At 45.6% G+C, this 23417-nt stretch overlaps 1 protein-coding gene across 1 annotated transcript in view; it reads left to right on the top strand.

Annotated features, from left to right (window-relative positions):
- The window catches only part of CHMP4B (charged multivesicular body protein 4B), a 36068-nt gene that overhangs the window by 5195 nt on the left and 7456 nt on the right, over positions 1 to 23417 (top strand). Inside the window, exons 2-3 of the mRNA XM_068263783.1 lie at positions 12586 to 12763; positions 15943 to 16057. Coding sequence (XP_068119884.1) covers positions 12586 to 12763; positions 15943 to 16057 — 293 coding nt within the window. The remainder of the gene's footprint in view (positions 1 to 12585; positions 12764 to 15942; positions 16058 to 23417) is intronic.

Below are 23417 nucleotides of genomic sequence, written 5' to 3'. Positions count from 1 at the left end.
AAATGGGAGGACGATTGTCAAATTCTATCATTAGAGACACACCACCTACATGGGGAATTCCTAGAGCTGGAGCTATGGGAAGCAATTGCTTCATCGTAGTGGGCACTGTTATCTTATTCCCTGTCATATATGCTTTTGTGGTTACAGATAATAGTAACACATTAACCTTTCCCCACAAGGACGACAATGAGCAGATGAAACTCACAAAGCAAGTTTTGCATTGTGGTTATCTACAACTAATATTAGCACCAATCAGTGGATCGGTAAAACCTTATGAAATGAAAGGTAGATGTACAGGTTTGGCAGTGCCATGAGCAGGTGTTTTGATTTGGAAGCCAGGCAACTGGTATTGTTTAGAAGGAAATAAATATGGCAGCCTCCATATCCCTCTCACTTCAACTACAAACATTTGTAAAGCGCTTTCCTCCTATAGGACTCAAAGCGCCCTTAAATTGTCCTTTAAAGGAAACCTGAACTCAGAACTTCTTCTCTGCTCTTAAAAGATAAGCAACAGCATAATAAACCTTTTAAAGATAAACAATTCATTATTACAGCTGATACAAATCCTGCAACAAATCTGCAGTGTGTCTACCCCCTGGAAGCATACATAGGGTTAACATCCTGTTTACAAATTAGCTGCTCTGCAGAGGCAGCCAGCTGACACAGCTGAGAGATCAATTACGGTGGAGATTAGTCACAGATGAGGTGGAATTAGACAGGCTAAACTCTCTAAACACATACAGGGTGCATTTCTCTGTAATCCTTCTGTGCTGTGCAAGAGTTCAGGTCCACTCCACTTTGCGCCCCGTTTGTGATGGCAGTCAGTGCTTCTGAGGTAGCCTGCCTGTTGTGCAACATTACTTCCAGACCAATACACAGTAAACTACCACATGGTTTTTACTTTAAATAGCACCTCTGTCACAGGAGCCCTAGTGGTCAGACCGCAAATTGCCTTCCAATCGGTTTCAGCACACAGACCATGCAAGCTTTGGTCGCGATCTTTGCGCAGAAACCGACAGAAATTTGGGCAGCAGACCGACCAGAAGGAACCCTGTGGGGTTACGGAAATACAACTTACACACGATTTCAATAAATAATAAATAATTAATATATACAGACGATTATTAAAGAGGAACTGTAACATAAAAATATCCCCTGGGGGGTACTCACCTCGGGTGGGGGAAGCCTCCGGATCCTAATGAGGCTTCCCACGCCGTCCTCCATCCGTCAGGGGTCTCGCTGCAGCCCTCCGTGGAGTCCGGGCAGCGGTGACGTCATTATTTACCTTCCTGGCTCCTGCGCAGGCGCTCTGACGGCTTTCCATTCCGAACTACACGGAAATACCCGATCGCCGTCGGGTCCGCTCTACTGCGCAGGCGCAAGTCTCCTGCGCCTGCGCAGTAGAGCGGACCCGAATGAGATCGGGTATTTCCGTGTAGTTCGGAATGGAAAGCCGCCACAGCGCCCCCGCTGGAGCCAGCAAAGGTAAATATTGAAATGACAGTCGGCACAGTCGCCGGCTGTTCGGAGGGCTGCGGAGAGACCCCCGTGGGACAGAGGACGGCGTGGGAAGCCTCATTAGGATCCGGAGGCTTCCCCCACCCGAGGTGAGTACCCCCCAGGGGATGTTTTTAATGTTACAGAGTCTCTTTAAAATCAACAATTATGAAAACATTAATAGCCAGTATGAAATAAAAAGGAGAAAATACTTAGGGTTTGTGGAAATATGTTCATCTGGGAAAACTTGTAGAGTTCCTTTTGTTCAGTTTCAGCAAAGTTTTTAAAATCCAAGCAAAATGGAAAGTGTCATTTGTTCAGTTCAGACAAGATGGCCGATCAAGATGGCCGATCAGGATGGCCGCTAGCCATGTGTCCTTTGTTTCAGCTCAGACAAGATGGCCGCCAACCACATGGTCCCCTGGCTGGCAGAGTGCTTTCGTGAAGGTGGAATTTGGAGGACTGAAAGCCCGCCTGCCAGCCATGTGGTTTTGATGAAGCTGGTTTGGGGGTGCGGCAATGCTGGCCCCCTCTGAGTTACCCACCAATGACAGTTCATTCCCTCTGAGAGATTTTAGGTTTTAAACTCACAAACTGCCGTACCTCACAAACGATACACGTTATATTTAGGGGGATAACAGATTCATACTTGTCGGAAAATTAATATGACATCAGACATGACTAGGGCAGCAGATCCAGTTCTTGAGAAGGGTCATACCTCAATAACCGGACTGACTATCACAATGAATTTCATAACAGCATGATGGCCAGATTTTACCGAACAATACGATATGAATTCCATAGCTGTGCGATATACGGTTTTCGTGTACCGACAGGAAATCATACCACCCATGCTTTCTTATTCTGTTTATCTGGCTCCGGCCAGTCTGGGGAAAAAGCAGTGCTTTGAATAGCCCCCTGCTGGGATTAGCTTCCTGAACGCCAGGGTTTGTTCCTGCTCATTAGCATATCAAAAGAACCATCCTGCAGTTAAGCTGAGGCTTCTACACAATCAATCCAGATTCTATTGATCTGAAGCGCAATTGATGCAGAGAATCGAGTGCGATCGCTTTTTCTTCACGGGCGGTTCTAGGACGCGTCTGCGGCCCCACAACCGTCCGTGACAACCTCCAATGGCAGAAACATTACAGAACTGATCTCCAGGCCCAGGTGTCTGTGATTAGCCCAATTACCCTTCCCCTCGAGTTTAAATAGCCTGATGACCACTCCCCCGCCTTCCCTCTAGTATATGAAGCCAGATGACCCTCCCTCCCCCTTCCGAATAGACTGAGGACTCCCTCCTTTCAGTATAGCCTGCTGCCAACACCCGCCCTTGATCCTGTGGTGCCCTAGGCCATGGCCTATGTGGCCTTGGCTTAAATCCATCCCTGTCCCCTTGGCTATTCAGTGTACTGCCACCACGGGGAGGGGAAGGAGGACGACGGTGCAGCAGGCAATGGACTGGCTTCTGGTGTGCGGGATAAGAATGGAATTGGCCGTTGCCATTGCCTAGAGATCCGGCGATGGAATTTTCTTACCTTTTCCTTAACAGTGATTCGTGAGTTCCTGTCTACTCCTGCCCAGTGCATACAGAAGACTTTAGATCCCCGGATGGCAGTTTACAAGCGATTGCTCTACAGATGCGCTGCTTGTGTCCTGGCCTGGGGCTGTATTCTTCTCTATGGAGAGGGATGGGGAGGATGTAAGAAAAGTACCATGATGCAACAGCTTCCTTTTGAAGGTTGCTCATGGTACTAATGAGACTGGGGGAGGTGATCTGTCATGGCTGATCGCAGAAGAGGAGGTCAGCGATATTGGGATGATACCTGTACATATTATTTTTAAAGATGACCCGAACTCTTGCACATCACACAATGAAAAGTCTTTGCTCCACATACAGTTGCTGAAGAAATTAACTTCTCTGTGTTCTTTATTTGTTTAGGCAGATTAATGTGTCTAGTTCTCATCAGCAGCTGTGAATAGACTGCAGGAGCATTGCGGAGGCAGATCTCCATATAGTAAACACTGAGACTTAAAGGGCAACTGAAGTGAGGGATATGGAGGCTGCCATATCTATGTTGCTTATAATACGTTTAGCCATAGGCCCCCGAACAAGCATATGCATATCCGGTGTTTCTGACAAAAAAAAAAAAAAAAAAATAGCTGCATGCTTGTTACAGGTGTGTGATTTAGACACTAGTGCGGCCAAAGAGATCAGCAGGCCTGCAACGCAACTGGTATTGTTTAAAAGGAAATGAACATGGCAGCCTCCATACCCCTCTCACTTAAGTTGTCCTGTGTTACAGAGTACCCAGCAAGCTCATGGTGAACCTGAACTCCTAGGAGTATGTAAGGGACTGAAAGAGATCAAAAGGCCTCCTTACTTGCATGGGAACTCCTTAGGAAGGGTAAAGTGTGGCTAATTCTTTCAGTACATGCTAGTGGGGGAGGGGTTGTTCTTAGTATCATGTGACGTTCCGTTCTTATGTGCCTCTGAGTTCTTTGCATGAACACAACCAGCTCCCATTGTTTTACTTCGATAAGAGGCCATACCAGACTATTGGTTTTCTAGGGAAATGAAAGTATATCCGCATAGCCAGCCCTGACCTGTAAATAATACTCTGCTGGGCTTTCCCAGATGTCATTGAGTGTTTGGGAAACGAACAGCCCAGTCCTATAACAAACAGAAATGCTACAAAAGGATTTAAAACAAAAAATGCGCTCACTGCTTAATTAATAAATTAAAGTGGACCTTCTTGCACAGGACAGAAGGAAAACATAGAGAAATGCACCCTGTATGTATTTAGAGAGTTTAGCCTGTCTAATTCCCCTTCATCTGTGACTAATCACATGTTGTAATTTGATCCCTAAGCTGTCAGCCGGCTTTCACAGCAGAGAGGCTAATTTGTAAACACAGGATGTTAACAATATGCCTCCTTCCATGAAAACAGGAAGTAGATACACTGTAGATTTATAGCAGGATTTGTATCAGCTGTAACAAAGAAATGTTTTTCTTTAAATGTTATGCTGTTGCTTATCTATTAGAGCAAAGAGGAAGTTCTGAGTTCAGATCTGCTTTAACTAGCTTATGGTCACCTTCACACAGACACTAGATTACCGTTGCTCGAAATGATCATTAATGTTTGCCTCCAGGTGATCATTTAGGAATAATCGTTATACTGGCGGATTGTGTTCTTTCTGTTCTGTAGAAGAATGATTGAGGGAGTGGGGGACGAGCTGTCCTACTGCCAGAACTGCAGTTGTGGTCGGGTGAATATGATCCAACTCATTGGATCCCTCGGTGGGTTCAGGGACACTATTTTCACCTGAGAGTTTTTCAGATTATCATCTTGTACACACAACATAAAATCCTGTCCGTTTCCAGTGAGTCACGTATAACGATTGTGAGAAGGCTAAGGGTGTGTACACACGCATGAGTACTGTCGCCTACAGAGATCGGGGATTTGATCCCTTGGGTGACAGTTTGGAGCAGAGTGACTGTACTGTATTGTTGCTATATAGTGGGGAGAAGAAGGGCCAGAGCTTGATGGCGTGGAATAGGTAAGGAGGAGAACAATGCACTCAGCCAAGTTTATTTGGCATTTTGGATCTCCTGGGGAGGGTCGGGGGCCACCATACATCAGCAGTCTGCTGTTACTTTATCTGTACCATCTGGATCTCTCTTAAAGGGTACCTGAGGTGACGATAAAATAGACGTGCGTACAGTACCATACAAAGAGATAACTAGGCTGTGTTCCTTTTCTTGTTTTTCTGCCTGAAAGAGTTAACATTCAGGTATGCAAGTGACAATTTCTCTCCAGTCGGGAGCCAATCGGAGCATAGCACAGCCCTCACTGATGAGGTGGATAGATAAATAAAAAGGTCATTCGTTTATATATTTCCTTGGACGCTGAAAGACTGGATCATTCATATGAGACAATACAACATTAAACCTACTTTTATTTCTTGTTAGAAAATAAAACTGGGATTCGAAATAAGGTCATTTTTAGGAGAAGAGGATAGACACAATTGTTTCTCATCAGTTTGTTTTCACTTCAGGTTTTCTTTAAAGAGACTCTGTAACAAATGTTTCAGCCTTAGTTCTTTTATCCTATAAGTTCCTATGCCTGTTCTAATGTGCTCTGGCTTACTGCAGCTTTTCCTATTTGCACTGTCTCTGTAATAAATCTTATCTCCTTTCCTCTGTCGTGTCTGTCGGGCTAAGGCTTGAATGTGTGGAATGTGCAGGGCTGCTTGTGATGGGATAGAAGCGATACACACCCTCTGCAGGCCCCCTGCACACTCTGTATGACTCACACACTCTGCTTATGTGAGCCTATCACAAGCTGGTTAGTTTGTTTGTAAACACTGCCTAAACTGTTAATTACAAGCCAGGATTGCAGCAGAGAGTGGCAAAAACAGCACAGAGGGGCACAGGAGAAAATGAGGAATAGAATGGTATGCTTTTTAGTGTAAGAATATTAGAGTACAGATTCTCTTTAAGCCTCGTACACATGCTAGATGGTCTCTGCCTAGAATCTAGTGTGCATACAGCAGCCTTCAATTCTCCTCAGCAGGACTTCGAGCGATCTATCTGGTAGATTGCCTTGACCGAACAATGGCCAAGGACATTGTTCAGGGCCACTTTGTTGTGCGCTGCTCTGTTGACACTCGTTCTGCTGCATAGCAACAGGGCACATCACTAGCCTGGAGGCTAGCCACACACCTTTACAGCCTTCGCACCTGTATGACAGAATATGAGGCTTCAGAGTTCACAGCAAGTTACAGAAATGCCATGGTTTGGGCTTCCTGCTTCCTGTGTATTTGCGTATCTATGTAGGGGAAGTATGTGTGTAGTTGCGGTTATAAACCAGTATGACAGGTTCTTTTATTGGAGGGCTACCAGTGAGGAGGTAACCGCTTATTATGGCACAAAAGAAAAATGAGTGTGCAGTGGGTCTGATATGTTCATAGTGATGCCCACAGTAACTGGCTGGTAGTACACATTTAGCTAATGGCAATTGTGTAGAAACAGTTAACTGCATAAGTGGATTAGCACTTGGCAACTGTGCAGTAATGATAGACCTTTAACCTGCTGCTCAGCTGTTGTAGTGCAGAACAGGGAGGAAGGCAGAGGATGAGACACTAACCTGATAGAAATCGATCTGCAGCACTAAAGCGAATAGGGCTGTTTTAATAACCTGATTTATCAAGATACTGCATATGGGGGGGGGGGGGGGGGGCATGGCTTTTCAAAGTACACATTCATGTCACTGCCTTGCAAGGGAGCTCACAATCTAATCCCTACCATAGGCATAGTCTAATGCAGTGTTTCTCGTTGGATCTCTGTAAACAAACAGGTACAAGGAATATCATTAAAAGGCAAAATGGTAAAAAAAAAAGACAGACAAATTCCAAAGAACATTAGGACCTCTTATGGCAGAGAAGCCATGCAGCACTGGATCCCAGCCAGCGAGCACTGTTGAAACAGCGCAGGAGACTTCAGCACAGCCGGCGCCACCATAGGCCATTTTTTCTTTTGTGTGTTGCGGTTCAACGTTCCCTGGATCTGTTTATTGTGCACTGCTTGCGTTGCGTGTTTTGAGGAAAGCTAATGTAAAACGCAAGCTCTGGGAAAAGCGAGTTTTATTAAAAACATTTCAACACATGCATAACGCTATAGTTACAGTTGAAAATCAAAAAAATAATACAATCGCCTGCATTTTCCTAATTGAAAATGCATTAAAAACGCATACTCATTGTGGTAAATTGTAGCGTAATGCACCACAACGCATATGAAAATCTACATTAAAACGCATATGTTAGGGCAGCACGGCGGCGTAGTGGTTAGCTCTCTCGCCTTGCAGCGCTTGGTCCCTGGTTCGAATCCCAGCCAGGGCACTATCTGCAAAGAGTTTGTATGTTCTCTCCGTGTCTGCGTGGGTTTCCTCCCACATTCCAAAAACATACGGATAAGTTAATTGGCTCCCCCTAAAATTGGCCCTAGACTACAGTACTTACACTACATAATATAGACATATGGCAATGGTATGGATTAGATTGTGAGCTCCTTTTAGGGACAGTTAGTGACAAGATATATATTATTAATATATATATATATATATATATATATATATAATATTATATAATATGTTGATCTGTCACCAACGCCATTTCTCATGTGATAGCACTAAAGCCTATGCTGTTGTACTACTACCAGTTATTTCCCCAAATGTTTGGACAAAACATGAAAACAATAGTTATTCAGTATTTTTCTATCAAGAGGCTATAAAGTAGTAGCATTAGCATACGTTAAAAAACAAAAAAGGAACCACTTTACCAGTAACAATAGAGGGCAGAGGGGTCTCGCATGTCTGATTGCCTAGTGGTCAGGTGGCATGTAAAGAGGACATACAGGCCTGAAAAGGAGCGTATGTGTTGAGTGCCTTCAGGCCCCCTAAAGTCCCATCAGGCCCTAGGCAGTCACCTTGAGCAATCGAACTCTTGGTATGTCTGAGTTCAGTGTACATCTAACACTTAAAGGACACCTGAATAGATTTAAAAAATACATACAGTATTATGATTATTATGACAAGCTCCTGTGTGCTGGACATGTGTGGCCTCACGAGCTGGGCATACCCAGGGTTTAAATTTAAAAACAATGTATCTGAACTGGGCATGTGCGAGTTCTCTACTGCACATGCCCAAAGATAAAAAGCGCTTGTGCATGCACACTTGTTTTCAAGAGCATACATGGAAGAAAACCAAGCATGCCCAGTTGCTCACTATACACTAACGAGTGAGCTTGGACCGGGGACCCAGGTGGAAACTGACATCTCTCAGGAGGTGTCCATAGGTGACAATACAAACCACAGTTTATTTTTAGATCAGTTCTGGTATCTTAATCTGTATGGGAAATGGGGTGGACCCTTCCTCTATTTCAAATTCTTCTATGTGGCTGTTTCAAAAAAGAAATACAGTTTAGTTATTGGATGCACATGTTTGGCCTTTCCTGTTTTGATAATCTGATCACGTTTGAGTAAAGATGATGACTTTACTATTTTCAAATAATGCTACAGTTTCTTATAGGTGCCATAGCTTTTGTTGAATCAAACACTATCATGGTACCGTAGTAGCAGTAGGGCATGGTTGACACAGTCATGGGGCAAAATTGAGCAATAGCCCAGGGCCATAAACTCCTTAGCGGCTCCCCCAAGTCAGAAATCATGAACGTTGCAACTTAACTCCATTACAGTATTAAAATATAAAGGACCCCACATTCAGATTTGCTCAGCGCTTCATTCACCCTAATACGATCTCTGAACGCGGTTAACATGTGGTCAGGATTCCACAGTAAATATTCTTCTTAAAGGGCCACTATCGCGAAAAAAGTAGGCAGTTAAAATCTGACAGAACCAACAGGATTTGGGATAGTCCATCTTCTCATGGGGGATTCTCAGGGTTTTCTTTGTTTTCAACAGCATTTCCTAAACAGCAGTTTAACTACCAAAATAGTAAGATACCAGCCAGACTCCCCACTCACTTGCACACTATTTTGTCATTTAGACTTTGCAACTGCTCTTCAGGAAATGCTGTTGAAAGCAAAGAAAACCCTGAGAATCCCCCATGAAGAGATGGACTGGCCCAAAACCTGTCGGTTCTGTCAGATTTTAACTGCCTACTTTTTTAGCGATAGTAGTCCTTTAAGGTGCCCAAACGTCTACTGATTTTTGTAGCTTGATCGACCATCTGATTCGATAAATTGTGGAGCTCGTGGGTGACAATGTAGGAGAATGGGAGTCGCAGCAGTGGGAGAGGTAGAGATTTACACAGCAAGGGCACCAGGGGGAGGTGGTGTTGCTGGGCCGATTCCTCTCAGGAGTTGGCCTGCAGTGTATGAGCAGGAAACAGATCAGTCTCCGATCAGAGAGAGATCTGACTCTTGGTCGATCTGTCCATACATCGCTAGATGCACGAGTACCTAGAGCCTTCCTGTGTCAGTGAGGCTACAACCTGTCATGTCTGCAGTAACCAGGCCAGCATTTAGCCGATGTTTGCTGTCACTGCAGTCAGAAGCCCATGTTTATGTGTAAAGGGAGGAGGCGGGCTGTAGTCAGGCAGTTGCTAGGCGTGTGGCAGCTTGCTGGCTTACACACTGCACATTCAGTAACTGGCGAGTTGTGCAGACCTGAGTGGCACGCACAGACCTGTAGCAGTGATATGAATGCAGGAATGATATGAGGGAGAGTGTAAGCGAGGCCTAGTACTGGCTGCAGGCAGGATAAACCTAAGCAAAGCAATCACCACTCATTCTACCGGATGTTTCACTGGAGTCCGTTCAGCCTATTCCTTTTTTGGAAAGCCGCAGAATTTGCTTGTTTTAGCGATGGGTGGGGATTACGGCATTCCTCACTAGGTGCCAGCCAGCAGCACTATTTAAAGCTCTGCCACAATGGGCACACAATAGAGAAACACCACAGCTGCCTCAGATTGTTCAGATAGCAGGAGAACTTTTTTTTGTAAAGAGACATTTTTTTATTTTGAGGAAAACTCAGTGTTTTCAGTTTGTCTCTCTATGTATTGTGAGGATCACTACTGTCTGCTATAACATACAATTAAAAACCTGTCTTCCAACTTTTTATTGGCTATCGTTATCCAACCTGCTTTCATGATGTGTGTAATATATTGCTGAATTATAAGTAAATGAAAACCCCCGTTATCTGGTACAGGTGTGATCTGGCTCATATCAGATTACTGCGCCTGCTGCTTGCTAAAGAGCCCCTCCCCCAGCTCTGTGGAGCAGCGTGGAGAGCCCCTCCCCCAGCTCTGTGGAGCAGCAAGGAGAGCCCCTCCCCCAGCTCTGTAGAGCAGCGAGGAGAGCCCCTCCCCCAGCTCTGCGGAGCAGCGATAGCCCCTCCCCCAGCTCTGCGGAGCAGCGATAGCCCCTCCCCCAGCTCTGCGGAGCAGCGAGAGCCCATCCCCCAGCTCTGCGGAGCAAGGGCAAGAGCCCCTCCCTCAGCTCTGCGGAGCAAGGGCAAGAGCCCCTCCCCCAGCTGTGCGGAGCAAGGGCAAGAGCCCTTCCCCCAGCTGTGCGGAGCAAGGGCGAGAGCCCCTCCCCCAGCTATGCAGAACAGTGATGAGAGCCCTCCCCCGGCAATGCAGAACAGCGAAGACAGCCCCTCCCCCAGCTATGCTGAGCAACGATGAGAGCCCCTCCCCCAGCTATGCAGAACAGCAATGAAAGCCCCTCCCCAGCTATGCGGAGCAGGAAGGAGAGCCTCTGATATGTGTCACGTGACCGATTATGGGAGTCTGCTGGAAGGAAAATAAGCACAGCTATATAAGTATAGGAGTACACATCACATCAGATGCATTTAGAATGGTCTAAAATGTATCCCACTGACCTGCTCATTCAGAAGCTATGGAAAGTGACGTTCAGATCAGACACAAGAATATAGACCTTCTGCACATCAGTTTTCAGGGAACAATTGTAGCATCCAATGTAGTCTTTGTGATAGGCTGTTTATTTACAGCCTGGCCACATTAACATCTTGACGTACAATTTAAAGAGAACCTGTTGCGAGAATCACATGAATTCTAGAAAATAATATAAGCAAATCCTTTATTTAATAGAAAAGGGAAAATGCCTCTTTTTTGAGGCAGATTTCAGAGCGATTCTAGGCATGTATAGAGAGGTTTTCTAAACATGCCTAGCGTTTTTTGGAGCGTTTTTGTGTAGCAGATTTCATATATTGTTACAGTAAAGCTGTTACTGAACAGCTTCTGTAACAAAACCGCCTGGAAAACCGCTCTGACCTAGTGTTTTTCAGAGCTGTTTTCCACTTTCCTATACTTTAACGTTGAGACAGAAACGCCTCAGAAATCTTTAAAAAAATGCTGCAGCCCCCGAGTTTGCGTTTGTGGAAAAAACAAACCGCTGTGGTGTGCACCATCCCATTCACTTTCATTAGCCAAGAGGTTTCCCCCTGCAAGCGTTTTAAAAAACTCTCCAGAACCGCTTTGGTGTGCACCAGCCCTTATTGTGATGTGGTTTGAGCACTAAACATGGAAGCCAGGCAGGTTTGGGGGTGGCTGCCAGAGGGGAAGAAAAAGATAACGGGTAGACAAGTTCATGTTCAGTAAAGGCCCATACACACGGGGTACGGCCGTCGCCACAACCACGTGGCACGCGCGTGCTGCGACGACAGGTCGCCCATGTGTATGACGCGCGCGCCCCGAACCGTCGCCCGTCGGAGTTGTCGCCAGGCGATTGACATGTTCAATCGCCGGCTACAGCTGTCGCCGGAACTGTCGCTAGTCCCGCGTGAGTACGTGGGCTAGCGACAGGAGACCTACGCAAGTGAATGGAGCATCTGGCCGGGGCATGCTCCATTCACAAACAACTTCCGCCGCGTCTCTGCCTTTCTGGCGAGACGTGTGGACAGCTGTCGCTCCCTGTTCGCGTGCGCGCATGCAACGGGGGACAATTGTCCCCATGTGTATGTAGCTTTACTCACCAGGGCTAAGTGTAGCTCCATTTTTGTAACCGCAGCATCTGGGGCAGTAAGTCTTCATAGTGTTTCTCCTAGCTACCAGATAGATACATGTGGTAACTTTAAAGAGTCATTGTAGTAACTTATAGTAGAATGCAGTACATTTATTCAGTATGCCCACCTTACTGTGATTCTCCTGGTTTCCTCATCAGGCACACTTCCTGTATTTATATATTGCTGTACATTGAATGTAGCCCTGACCACCCAGTGATGTTTAGCCTAGGCTGATTAGCTATGTGGAATTCTCATCCCCCCCCCCCCCCCCAGAGCATTCTGGGAGACCAGATATATTTTCTAGGGGCTTCGGAACTCTCAGTATTCAAACATTCCGCAGAACTGCACCTGACAGATGTCACCACCAGTGATACATTTCAGAATGTAAAAACGGCAGTGAGGAAAGATTTGGCATATTTAGATATATATATTGCATACATATCCCTGCGCAGTGGGGACAGACAGAGCCAAGAATAATCACAAAGCGTAACACAGACCTGTGACATGTCCCGGCATCCACTAACTTATACTCTGCCCACAGCTGCCCTGCAGGCCCTGAAGAGAAAGAAGAGGTACGAGAAGCAGTTGGCACAGATCGATGGAACGCTGTCTACGATTGAATTCCAGAGGGAAGCCCTAGAGAACGCCAACACTAACACTGAAGTGCTCAAGAACATGGGCTATGCCGCCAAGGCTATGAAGGCCGCTCATGATAACATGTGAGTATTGTCACTCCTGAAAGGCTTGTCCTCTTATCTGAGGATTACAGAATGAACCACTGAAGCTTGTATATCAGAGACAGTGGGGAGTCATTAGACACTATTTTAGGGGATAGGTGGGAGGAGGCGCCCCAACAGAAACTTGTGGCAGTGTTATATCTTGGATAAGGCAGGGTATCCAAATACAATTTTGTTGGAAACTTAGACTACGCGTTTCGCATGTCTTATCAGCTTCTTCAGGTTAGAGTCTCAGTGCCTGTTTTAGAAAAAGGAGAGAGAAGAGAGTGCTTCTGTGGTGCCATACCTTTAATGCAGATTGCAGAAGAAATGCACATGCAAGAGCGCAAAAGTTTGCAACCGTATCTGCCCAGTGTTCTCAGATGTCGACAGTGGCCAGCAGGGGACATCAACAAGGGTATGTGGTCGGTCTGGAGTCCAGGCAAGCTCCGTGTGTCGGGTGATAATGATGACACGTTTCAACACACCAGTGTGTCTTTGTCAAGTCAGGATCTTTGACAAAGACACACCGGTGTGTCGAAATGCGTCATCATTATCATCTGGCACATGCAGCTTGCCTAGATGTCAGACCTAACATGTACCTTTGTTGATGTCCCCTGCTGGCCACAGTTTCTCCTAGGAGTGGAACATTGTGCATGTGAGATATGCTTGCAAAATGTTGCACTCTTGCACGTGCATTTCTTTTGCAATTAGCAATCTGCTTTAAAGGTATTGTACCATAGAAGCGCTCTCTCCGATACAGACCCTTGCCAAACCCCACCACTGAGAGAGCTACTCTGGATGCTCCCTTTCCTCCTTTTATTGTCTGACACTGGCATTGGAGAACTAGTTCCCTTTGGACATTCTATCTCAGTGGTCCTCAAACTAAGGCCCGCAGGCCGAATGCGGCCCCTTGAGGCTTTTTCACTGGCCCCCACACCAAATGTATTACTTATAGATGTCACCCACTTCATTTTTAAATATTGGTGGCCCACATATTGCATAGCAGTATGAAGAAAGAGGACGGATTCCGGCACTCCAGTTGCAGAGGTAATTAAAGCACGGAAAAAAGGTTACAACAGGGTAGAAACACGCCTGTGTGTATAGCATAGCAGTGCTGGCACAACTCTTCCTCATGGAAGCCAAAAAGCCGTGTTGGGGGGCATACTATCTGCACATGCTGTGTTAGTGGCGTAATATCAGCTCTGGATAAATGGGAGACATGAGGGCTGCCGATGTTAATAGGCACTGTCTACAATACCTAGGTTCAATGTAAAGTTTTTCTACATCACCTTATGTTTTCTCCGTCCCCCCCAGCAGTCTGAAGTATGTTGACCAGGCCCCTTGATCAAAAAAGTGTGGGGAGCCCTGTTCTATCCTTTAGTCCTGGTTGTAACGTGAAGTGCACATATATATGTGTCCGTTAGTCACAGTGTCTGAGTAGAACTCTGCCAGCGCCTAACACTGTTAGATTCTTAATGTCATCATCGTCCCTTTTGGGGTAATTTACTCTCACTACCTGAACTATTGGCAGTGACAGCTGTACGCCATGCATGTACTCTGTATAGTGCCTACTAATTATAATCCCATGGAGAGTCCACAGGGACTGGTGTTAATTCCACAGGTTCCTTAGTAGATACCCTATAGGGATATATGACAGTGGGGCTACATAAAACAAGTGCAGAAAGTACACTCCCCGAACAATATATACAAGTAGTTTAAAGTGAACCTCCGGACTAAAAATTGACTCAACAGCACTGAAAAGACCTGGTGTTTCTTTAACAGTTTCACAGCATCAGAACTTTGTTTCTTTTATACAAGCCTCATTTTTAGCTGCACAGAAGAAAACTGCCCGGGCTTTTTTCCCCTGATGCTGTGCAAAGCATGATGGGATTTCTGATGTTATTGTTCTCGTTCTGCTGTTTTGGTGCAATTTTTTTTTTGTACATTTTGAATTTGACATTTGAAGCCTAGCGTGTGCATCTGGGAGGGGTTATCAGGACACAGGACAGTTGGAACTGTGTCTCCTGCTCCTTGTCACCTCCTTTCAACCAAAAAGATGGCTGCCCCCATGACAAAGATGGCAGCTCCCATGAATCACAAACATTTGCCTGTTCTTTTAAAACAGGGTGGGTAAGAGATTATATTACCTATCTATTCTAATTAACATAACTAATATAACTTGATGACAGTATGTTTGTTTAGGCTGAAGTTCCCCTTTAAAAGCAGACTGGCTTCATTTTTGCATTATGTGATTCCTGCCCTGCACAGTGCAGTGAATGCATTGTCACTGAGCATGGATTCCTTGTTGACCGACTCCATTATGTCCATTACATTGTACATATCATTTCCCGAGATGCCAGAAACATTACTGTAGTAGACTTATAAATTCTCAGGAAACAATGTGCAGGCATCCCTGGTTTTCTGCACCCAGTAAAAGACAAGTGACTAGCATTTGGCTACAGTGATGTTTTCCTAGGGTTTTCTCCCCGGACACTGTGGGGAGCCTCCTGCTTCTCCTCACCCCGACTTTTTTTTTTATGGAACAGCCTTTGATGAATTGACACCGTTGGCCCCATCTTTTGCCCACTGAATCACATAATTTAATTATGCCATAATTACACTGGTGTGCGTGAAAAGGGGCGGAGCTACAGCGCACAATATCCATTTATCATTTAGTCAGTGTTTGCCTATTGTACAATCTTTAATTTCTCGCAGGTGGCGACATCTTCAGTCCTGTCAGGAGCAGTATGTGATTTAAATCTATACCCTGGCAGGAATAACGGGCAGTAAACAGGGTGTAGATTTCAGTTACGTAGGTCCGGATTGGTTTAATAGAAGGTATTTGTACCTTGTCCTCTGTGCATGGTTTATAAAACTACCTTTTAGTCTTTGTGATGCCCCTTATCTTACAGTGCGTAGAATGCACAATTACTGTCACCTGCAGGGATCAGGACTTGGTCCCTCGGGCGACAGTTCGGGGCTGAGTCCTGCGTTTCTTTGCTATGGAGGTGAGAGGAGGGCCCAACAAGGCGCACCAGGGGCGGTCACGGTGAGTGGGGGAACAGTGGGCCTGCATGCCATGCAGATTCAGGTGCTGACCCTTTTCTCAATCCCCCCCCATAAAGGCAACATCAAGTTGTGTGTACTGTTCTTTAATGATGCCGTGTGTTTCTCTGCAGGGATATCGATAAGGTTGACGAGCTAATGCAGGACATTGCTGACCAGCAGGAGCTGGCCCAGGAAATCTCAGATGCCATTTCCAAGCCTGTTGGGTTTGGAGAGGAATTTGATGAGGTGAGTAGAACTGCAACACAACATTTGAAACGACACTCATTTCATCTTTGTGTTACTTTCCGACTATGTTTTGAGTGTAGGGAGTGTATTTTTCCAAGGTTGCAACTTAGAGCACACCTGACCCGAGGCAAAGCTACCTGAGGTAAGCACAGATGTATGTTCACGCTGGATCCACAAACCTCTGTGCATTGTCAGTTCCTCTTACCATTTTTATCTGATCCCTGTAATCACTTTTTTTTTAAATGTGACTTTTAGCTTTTCAGAGAGGAAGAGACAGTGTTGCCGTGTGGTGTTCCTTCCTATTCCCCGCCCCATTCACTCCCCTTAAAGAGAGTCTGAAGCGAGAATAGATCTCGCTTCAGACCTCATATATAGCAGGGGCACGTGTGCCCCTGCTAAAACGCCGCTATCCCGCGGCTTAACGGGGGACCCTGTCCCCCCAAATCCCCTCCGTAATGCGGGGGAGCGCTTCCGCATTGGGGCAGGGCTAACCCCTGCAGCCCTGCCCCACGCGCGTCTGTCAGCGTGTATCTCCGCCTCTCCCCCGCCCTTCTCAGTCTTCCTTCACTGAGAGGCGGCGATGCGCGTCTGATAGACGCACTGGGAGGCAGGGCTGCAGCCGTTAGCCCTTGCCTCCAAGAAGCAGAATCTGCGACCAAGAAGACGACCAAGGTTTGCGGGGGGTGGGTTGGGAGATCAGGGACCCTCGTGCAGCTGCAGGATAGCGGCGTTTTAGCAGGGGCACACATGCCCCTGCTATATATGAGAGCTGAACCGAGATTTAGTCTCGCTTCAGTGTCTCTTTAAGAGGAGGGGATGGGAGGGTGATAGGAGGGAACATCGCAGCAAGCCTGCCTCTTCCTGTCTGAAAATTTGACTTGGCAAAATGTCAGATTTTTCAAGGCGTGATTACATGGACAGGGGGAACAAGGAGAGGAATGGACAACACAGAGGTATGTGGAACCAGCATGAACATACTTCTCTACTTGCCTTAGGTAGCTTTGCCTTAGGTCAGGTATGCTTTAAAACAGGGGTCCCCCACCTTTTTGAGCCCGGGGCCCACTATCCCGACCAAAATTTTCTCCGGGGCCCCCCTGGGGGCGGGGTGGGGGGGGGGTGGGAGGGGTGAGTGGGCGTGGCTAGTGTTAGCGGCAGCAGCCCCCCCTTTTTTCTTAGATTCCACAGTATAGCAAGTACAGTTTCCACAGTATAGCAAGTACAGTTAGCCTAGTATAGCAAGTATAGTTACCCCAGTATAGCAAGTACAGTTACCACAGTATAGCCAGTACAGTTAGCCTAGTATAGCAAGTACAGTTAGCCCAGTATAGCAAGTACAGTTACCACACTATAGCAAGTGCAGTTAGCCTAGTATAGCAAGTATAGCTACCCCAGTATAGCCAGTAGTTACCCCAGTATAGCAAGTACAGTTAGCCCAGTATAGCAAGTATAGCTACCCCAGTATAGCAAGTACAGTTAGCCTAGTATAGCAAGTATAGTTACCCCAGTATAGCAAGTACAGTTACCACACTATAGCAAGTACAGTTAGCCTAGTATAGCAAGTATAGTTACCCCAGTATAGCTAGTACAGTTACCACAGTATAGCAAGTATAGTTACCCCAGTATAGCAAGTACAGTTAGCCTAGTATAGCAAGTATAGCTACCCCAGTATAGCCAGTAGTTACCCCAGTATAGCAAGTACAGTTAGCCTAGTATAGCAAGTATAGTTACCCCAGTATAGCAAGTACAGTTAGCCTAGTATAGCAAGTACAGTTAGCCTAGTATAGCAAGTATAGTTAACCCAGTATAGCAAGTATAGTTAGCCCAGTATAGCAAGTATAGTTAGCCCAGTATAGCCAGTAGTTATTCCAGTATAGCAAGTATAGTTAGCCCAGAATAGCAAGTATAGTTAGCCCAGAATAGCAAGTACAGTTACCACACTATAGCAAGTATAGTTAGCCTAGTATAGCAAGTATAGTTAGCCCAGAATAGCAAGTATAGTTAGCCCAGTATAGCAAGTATAGTTAACCCAGAATAGCAAGTATAGTTAGCCCAGTATAGCAAGGATAGTTAGCCCAGTATAGCAAGTATAGTTAACCCAGAATAGCAAGTATAGTTAGCCCAGTATAGCAAGTATAGTTAGCCCAGTATAGCAAGTATAGTTAACCCAGTATAGCAAGTATAGTTAACCCAGAATAGCAAGTATAGTTAGCCCAGTATAGCAAGGATAGTTAGCCCAGTATAGCAAGTATAGTTAACCCAGAATAGCAAGTATAGTTAACCCAGAATAGCAAGTATAGTTAACCCAGAATAGCAAGTATAGTTAGCCCAGTATAGCAAGTATAGTTAGCCCAGTATAGCAAGTATAGTTAGCCCAGTATAGCAAGTATAGTTAACCCAGAATAGCAAGTATAGTTAGCCCAGTATAGCAAGTATAGTTAGCCCAGTATAGCAAGTATAGTTAGCCCGCAAACAAGCCAGCAAGAGGTGGATCAAAAACTGCACATAACTATGATCACTGCATACTTGTTAAATTGCATGTGTAACAATCCCAGGCCTAAGGCCTGACCTATGCAGCACAGAAGTATCGGAACAGGTAGTGAGGCTAGATTCAAAGGTGGAAAAACGCTGGTATATAGACAGCCGCCTTACCGAGAAGAGAATGTATTTTGAATACGGTCCACCACGGCCACGCTATCACGGCACGCTATCCCCCTCTCTCGCTGCCTCACACTGCCCGGGAAAAGCGCAGCTGCATAGGCTACACACGCTGACGCCGAGAAAGATGGGCTGGGCTGGGCGTCACTTCCGGCTTCCGCGGCTGCGCTCTAATGCGTGCAGGCGGAGATGTAGCCGCATGCACTCGCGGCTAATGAAGGAGGGGGCGGGACGGTAGTCACCAGCAAAAAAATCATTGTGAGGCAGGGGATTTGCCGCGGCCCGGTGCGAAACGCCCCGCGGCCCGGTATTGGGTCGCGGACCGGGGGTTGGGGACCCCTGCTTTAAAAGACAACTTAAGTTAGAGGGATATGGGGGCTGCCATATCTATTCCTTTTAAAATTAACCTCTACTCATAACTGCCTCTCTGCTCTAAAAGATATGCAACAGCATAATAACTTTAAAGAAAAAATATTTCTTTGTTATAGCCCACAGAACTCCTGCAGTTTGTCTACTTCCTGTTTCATGGAAGCAGGCAAAGGGTTAGCATCCTGTGTTTACAAATTAGCTGCTCTGCTGAGATTTCTGTGCTGACACAGCTGAGAGCTCAAAGTACAATGTGATTACTAGCAGCTGAGGCAGAATTAGACAGGCTCTTCACTCTAACATGGTGCATTAATCTGTGTTCACCTTGTGTCCCATGCATGAGTTCAGGTTCACTTTAAGCAATACCAGTTGCCTGGCTATCCTGCTGATTCTCTGCATCCAATCCAATAGCCCCCAGAATCAGAAATATTTTAACCACTTTACGACCAGCGGTGCGGATATCTCCGTCCCTTTTGCCACCCTGTCAACACCAGGGATGGAGATATCCGCCGCTGTCCACGCTCCCATTCGCCTAATGCGCGCGCACGCCGCCGCCCGCTTGCCCGGAGATCAATGAACGGGAAAAACCGTTCCTGTTCGTTGATCTAAGCCCCCCGCAATGATCAGCTGCTTCTATGAGAAGCAGTGTGATCATTGTAAAAAAAAAGTGTTTCCCAGCCTCATACCACTTCCTGCAAGCTTACTTCGCATAAACAAAAAGTTACTGTGGCCAAATAGTAAAACTACAGCCTAAAGCATTTTTCATATACAAATACATTAGTTTTACACTAAAAATTAACTCCTTACCTCCCACACTCTCCAATTTTTATTTTATTTTTTGTAATTAAAAAAAGAAAAAAAATTACAATTAAAAAAAAAATATAGTTACCTTAGGGACTGAACTTTTTAAATATGTATGTCAAGAGGGTATAACACTGTTACTTTATAAACTGTGGGCTTGTAATTCGGGATGGACGCAAAACTGAAAAAAATGCACCTTTATTTCCATTAACCTCCTCGGCGTTCTATTGAGATCGCCAGGGAGGCTGCGGGAGGGTTTTTTTTTTAATTAAAAAAAAACTATTTCATGCAGCCAACTGAAAGTTGGCTGCATGAAAGCCCACTAGAGGGCGCTCCGGAGGCGTTCTTCCGATCGCCTCCGGCGCCCATAATAAACAAGGAAGGCCGCAATGAGCGGCCTTCCTTGTTTTGCTTAGATCGTCGCCATGGCGACGAGCGGAGTGACGTCATGGACGTCAGCTGACGTCAGCCGCCTCCGATCCAGCCCTTAGCGCTGGCCGGAACTTTTTGTTCCGGCTGCGCAGGGCTCAGGCGGCTAGGGGGGCCCTCTTTCGCCGCTGCTCGCGGCGAATCGCCGCAGAGCGGCGGCGATCAGGCAGCACACGCGGCTGGCAAAGTGCCGGCTGCGTGTGCTGCACTTTATTTGATAAAAATCGGCCCAGCAGGGCCTGAGCGGCAGCCTCCGGCGGTGATGGACGAGCTGAGCTCGTCCATACCGCTCAGGAGGTTAAAATATTGGCGCCAAACATTGTGATAGGGACATAATTTAAACAGTTTTATAACTGGGACAAATGGGCAAATACATTTCATGGGTTTTAATTGCAGTAGCATGCATTATTTAAAAACTAATGGCTGAAAACGGAAAAATAATGAATTTTTTCCCATTAACACACATTTAGAATAAAATAATTCTTGGCATAATGTCCCACCAAAAGAAAGCCTAATTGGTGGCGGAAAAAAAAAGATAGTTCATTTAATTGGGATAAGTAATGACAAAGTTATAGATGAATGAATGAAAGGAGCGCTGAAAGGTGAAAATTGCTCTGGTGCTCAAGGAGTAAAACCCATCAGTGGTGAAGTGGTTAATCACCAAGCATGACTGGGTTGTGCCCGGAATTGGGTTTGGCACAAACTAGAGATAAGAAATATAGATAATAGAACAGGCATAACAGGAGTACAAATTAATAAACAGGAGTACAAAAAAAGGAGACCTGCGGGGTACAGTTTTGAACACAGTGTTATGCTGGATAGTGTATTCATCTGATGGGAGGGGGGTAAAAAGTGATGATGGGGGTGAGCACTGCCGGAGGGATGGCCTAGACCCTGAACAAGCATGCAGCAGATCATGTGTTTCTGACATTGTCAGATTTGACAAGATTAGCTACATGCTTGTTCCTTGTGTGATTCAGACACTACTGAAGCTAAAAAGATCAGCAGGGCTGCCAGGCAACTGGTATTGTTTAAAAGGAAATAAATACAGCAGAGCCTCCATAAACTTCTCACTTTAGGTGTCCTTCAAAAAGAGCACTGTCAAAAAAATATTCAGAAGCTGCAACAAAGCAGTAACACATCAGACCAGGCAAAGTGTTAAATGTTGTTATAAACATCAATAAGCATTTGTGGAGTCAATTAAAGTAACTCCACAGTCAGTACACTACTTCCAAACAGATTAGTCAAAGAGAAAAACAATTAAGCATAAAACCAAGTTTTATGAATAAACAATGGGGGGGGGGTGAATTTATTGCGATACGTGCTTCCGCTAGATCCCCTCCCCACTTATCTTCATTGTTTATGCATAACATTTGGCCATGCATTTCATTATTGCTCTTGTTAAGTAAGGTATTCTAAAGCAGCGTGGAGTTAGTTTAATTGACTTGCATCGTAAACAGTCAGCGTTGTTTATTCTGTTAATGCATCCTAAGTGGAAGCAAATGTAGCTGCTTAGTTAGGCACTGGCTTTATATGTGGTTTATACCACTTTTATTAGGATACAATATATGTAAAGGTTGCCAACATTTGGCAGGGTTTAAAAACAAACAAACGACAGTGGTGATAATTGGATCAGTACACTTTAATGCTGATGATCCTTCAAAGGTCACTGTGTGCTTTTTGAGATTTTCATCCCCCCCCCCCCCCTTCTTCCTCAATTCCAAAAATGTAAACATTAAAGATGATCTGTGTTCCCCCCCGAAGGGAACACATATGCTTGTATATCCCAAAACATAGCAGTATTCATAATACATATTAAGTGTTTTTGGTTTGATCATAGACTTTTTCTAGTTATTCCCCATAAAGCTGAAAGGTGGCGCTGTGGCATTTCATCTTAAAGCGGACCTGAACTCTTTCACAGGAGCAAAGGAGAACAGGGAAATCCACCCTATGCCCACCCTGCATGTGTTTATAGAGAACAGCCTCTCTCATTCTCCTTTATCTGCACTTAATGAGTAATTTGAGTTGTCAGCTCTGTGCCAAGTCTGCAGAGTTGTGAGCTAACATGTAAACACGGGAGGTTAACCCTTTCTGTGCTCCCAGAATACCAGGAAGAAACCGGGCAGCATCTCTAAAGGAGCCGTATAAGCTGTAGCAAGAAAATGTATTTCTTTAAAGGTTATTATGCTGTTGCTTATCTTTTAGAGCTGAGAGTAAGTTCTTAGTTCCGGTCTGCTTTAAGAGGATTGTTTCGTACTCTAATCTCAGGGAGTAACCAATAACATATGCCACAGAGATAACACATGCAGAGCTGAATCTAGAGGAGGTTTCCTCAGACTTGCTCTATTCAGAGGATATGCAGGCAGGGAAAGGGGTCAGACCACAGAGATTTGTACAGTATTTGGGGATCACTAGTTTCAGGACACAATCAAAACCATATCTAGTCATAATAGCTTACATGCCTGGCTACATTTATCGCAATGCTGGCCTGTATAATTGGAGTTACACTTTAGCCAGCACTTGAAGTAAAACCCATTTGTGACTCTCAGTGGCTTGCGTTCTGGACACATTGTAACTGCAGGCAGGCTGCTGATTGTGTTGTCAGGGCTGCTGTAACGCTGTGTGAGCACACTGCTCCAGAAAGCCCATTTAGTGAGCAGCCATTTGTCATGTCCAATTTATATGCTGAGGTCAGCCCAGGATAACCCTGCACTGGGCTGACACTGATGAGCTCAGCGACAACTACAGCTGTGTAATCCAGGCTGCGGCCTAGTCACACAAAGATGCCCAAGAAGAGAAAGTCTCTGGATCCTGCAGAGGTTTCCCACGTCCTCTTGTCCCCACCATTGCTGCGACGGGGCCTCCCGAAAGTAATCTTGCAAGAATTTGTCAGATTACTGGCTGCAAGATAGTTTCTCTTCTTGCTGGAGCACAGCCGCACTGCTCCTATGCGAGTATGCCTGCGCAGTAAGCCAGAGCTGCTCATTGAGTGGCTGTGAGATACTGCCCAGGCATGGTTGTGCTCACGCGTGTGCAGCATAACCACGCTCGTGCATGAAGAGATACATGAGGGGCTCTTAGATACTGCCCAGGCATGGTTGTGCTCACG

Source organism: Hyperolius riggenbachi, chromosome 12 (assembly GCF_040937935.1).
Source record: "Hyperolius riggenbachi isolate aHypRig1 chromosome 12, aHypRig1.pri, whole genome shotgun sequence".
Taxonomy (NCBI): domain Eukaryota; kingdom Metazoa; phylum Chordata; class Amphibia; order Anura; family Hyperoliidae; genus Hyperolius; species Hyperolius riggenbachi.
This window is presented reverse-complemented; position numbering and strand designations above follow the sequence as displayed.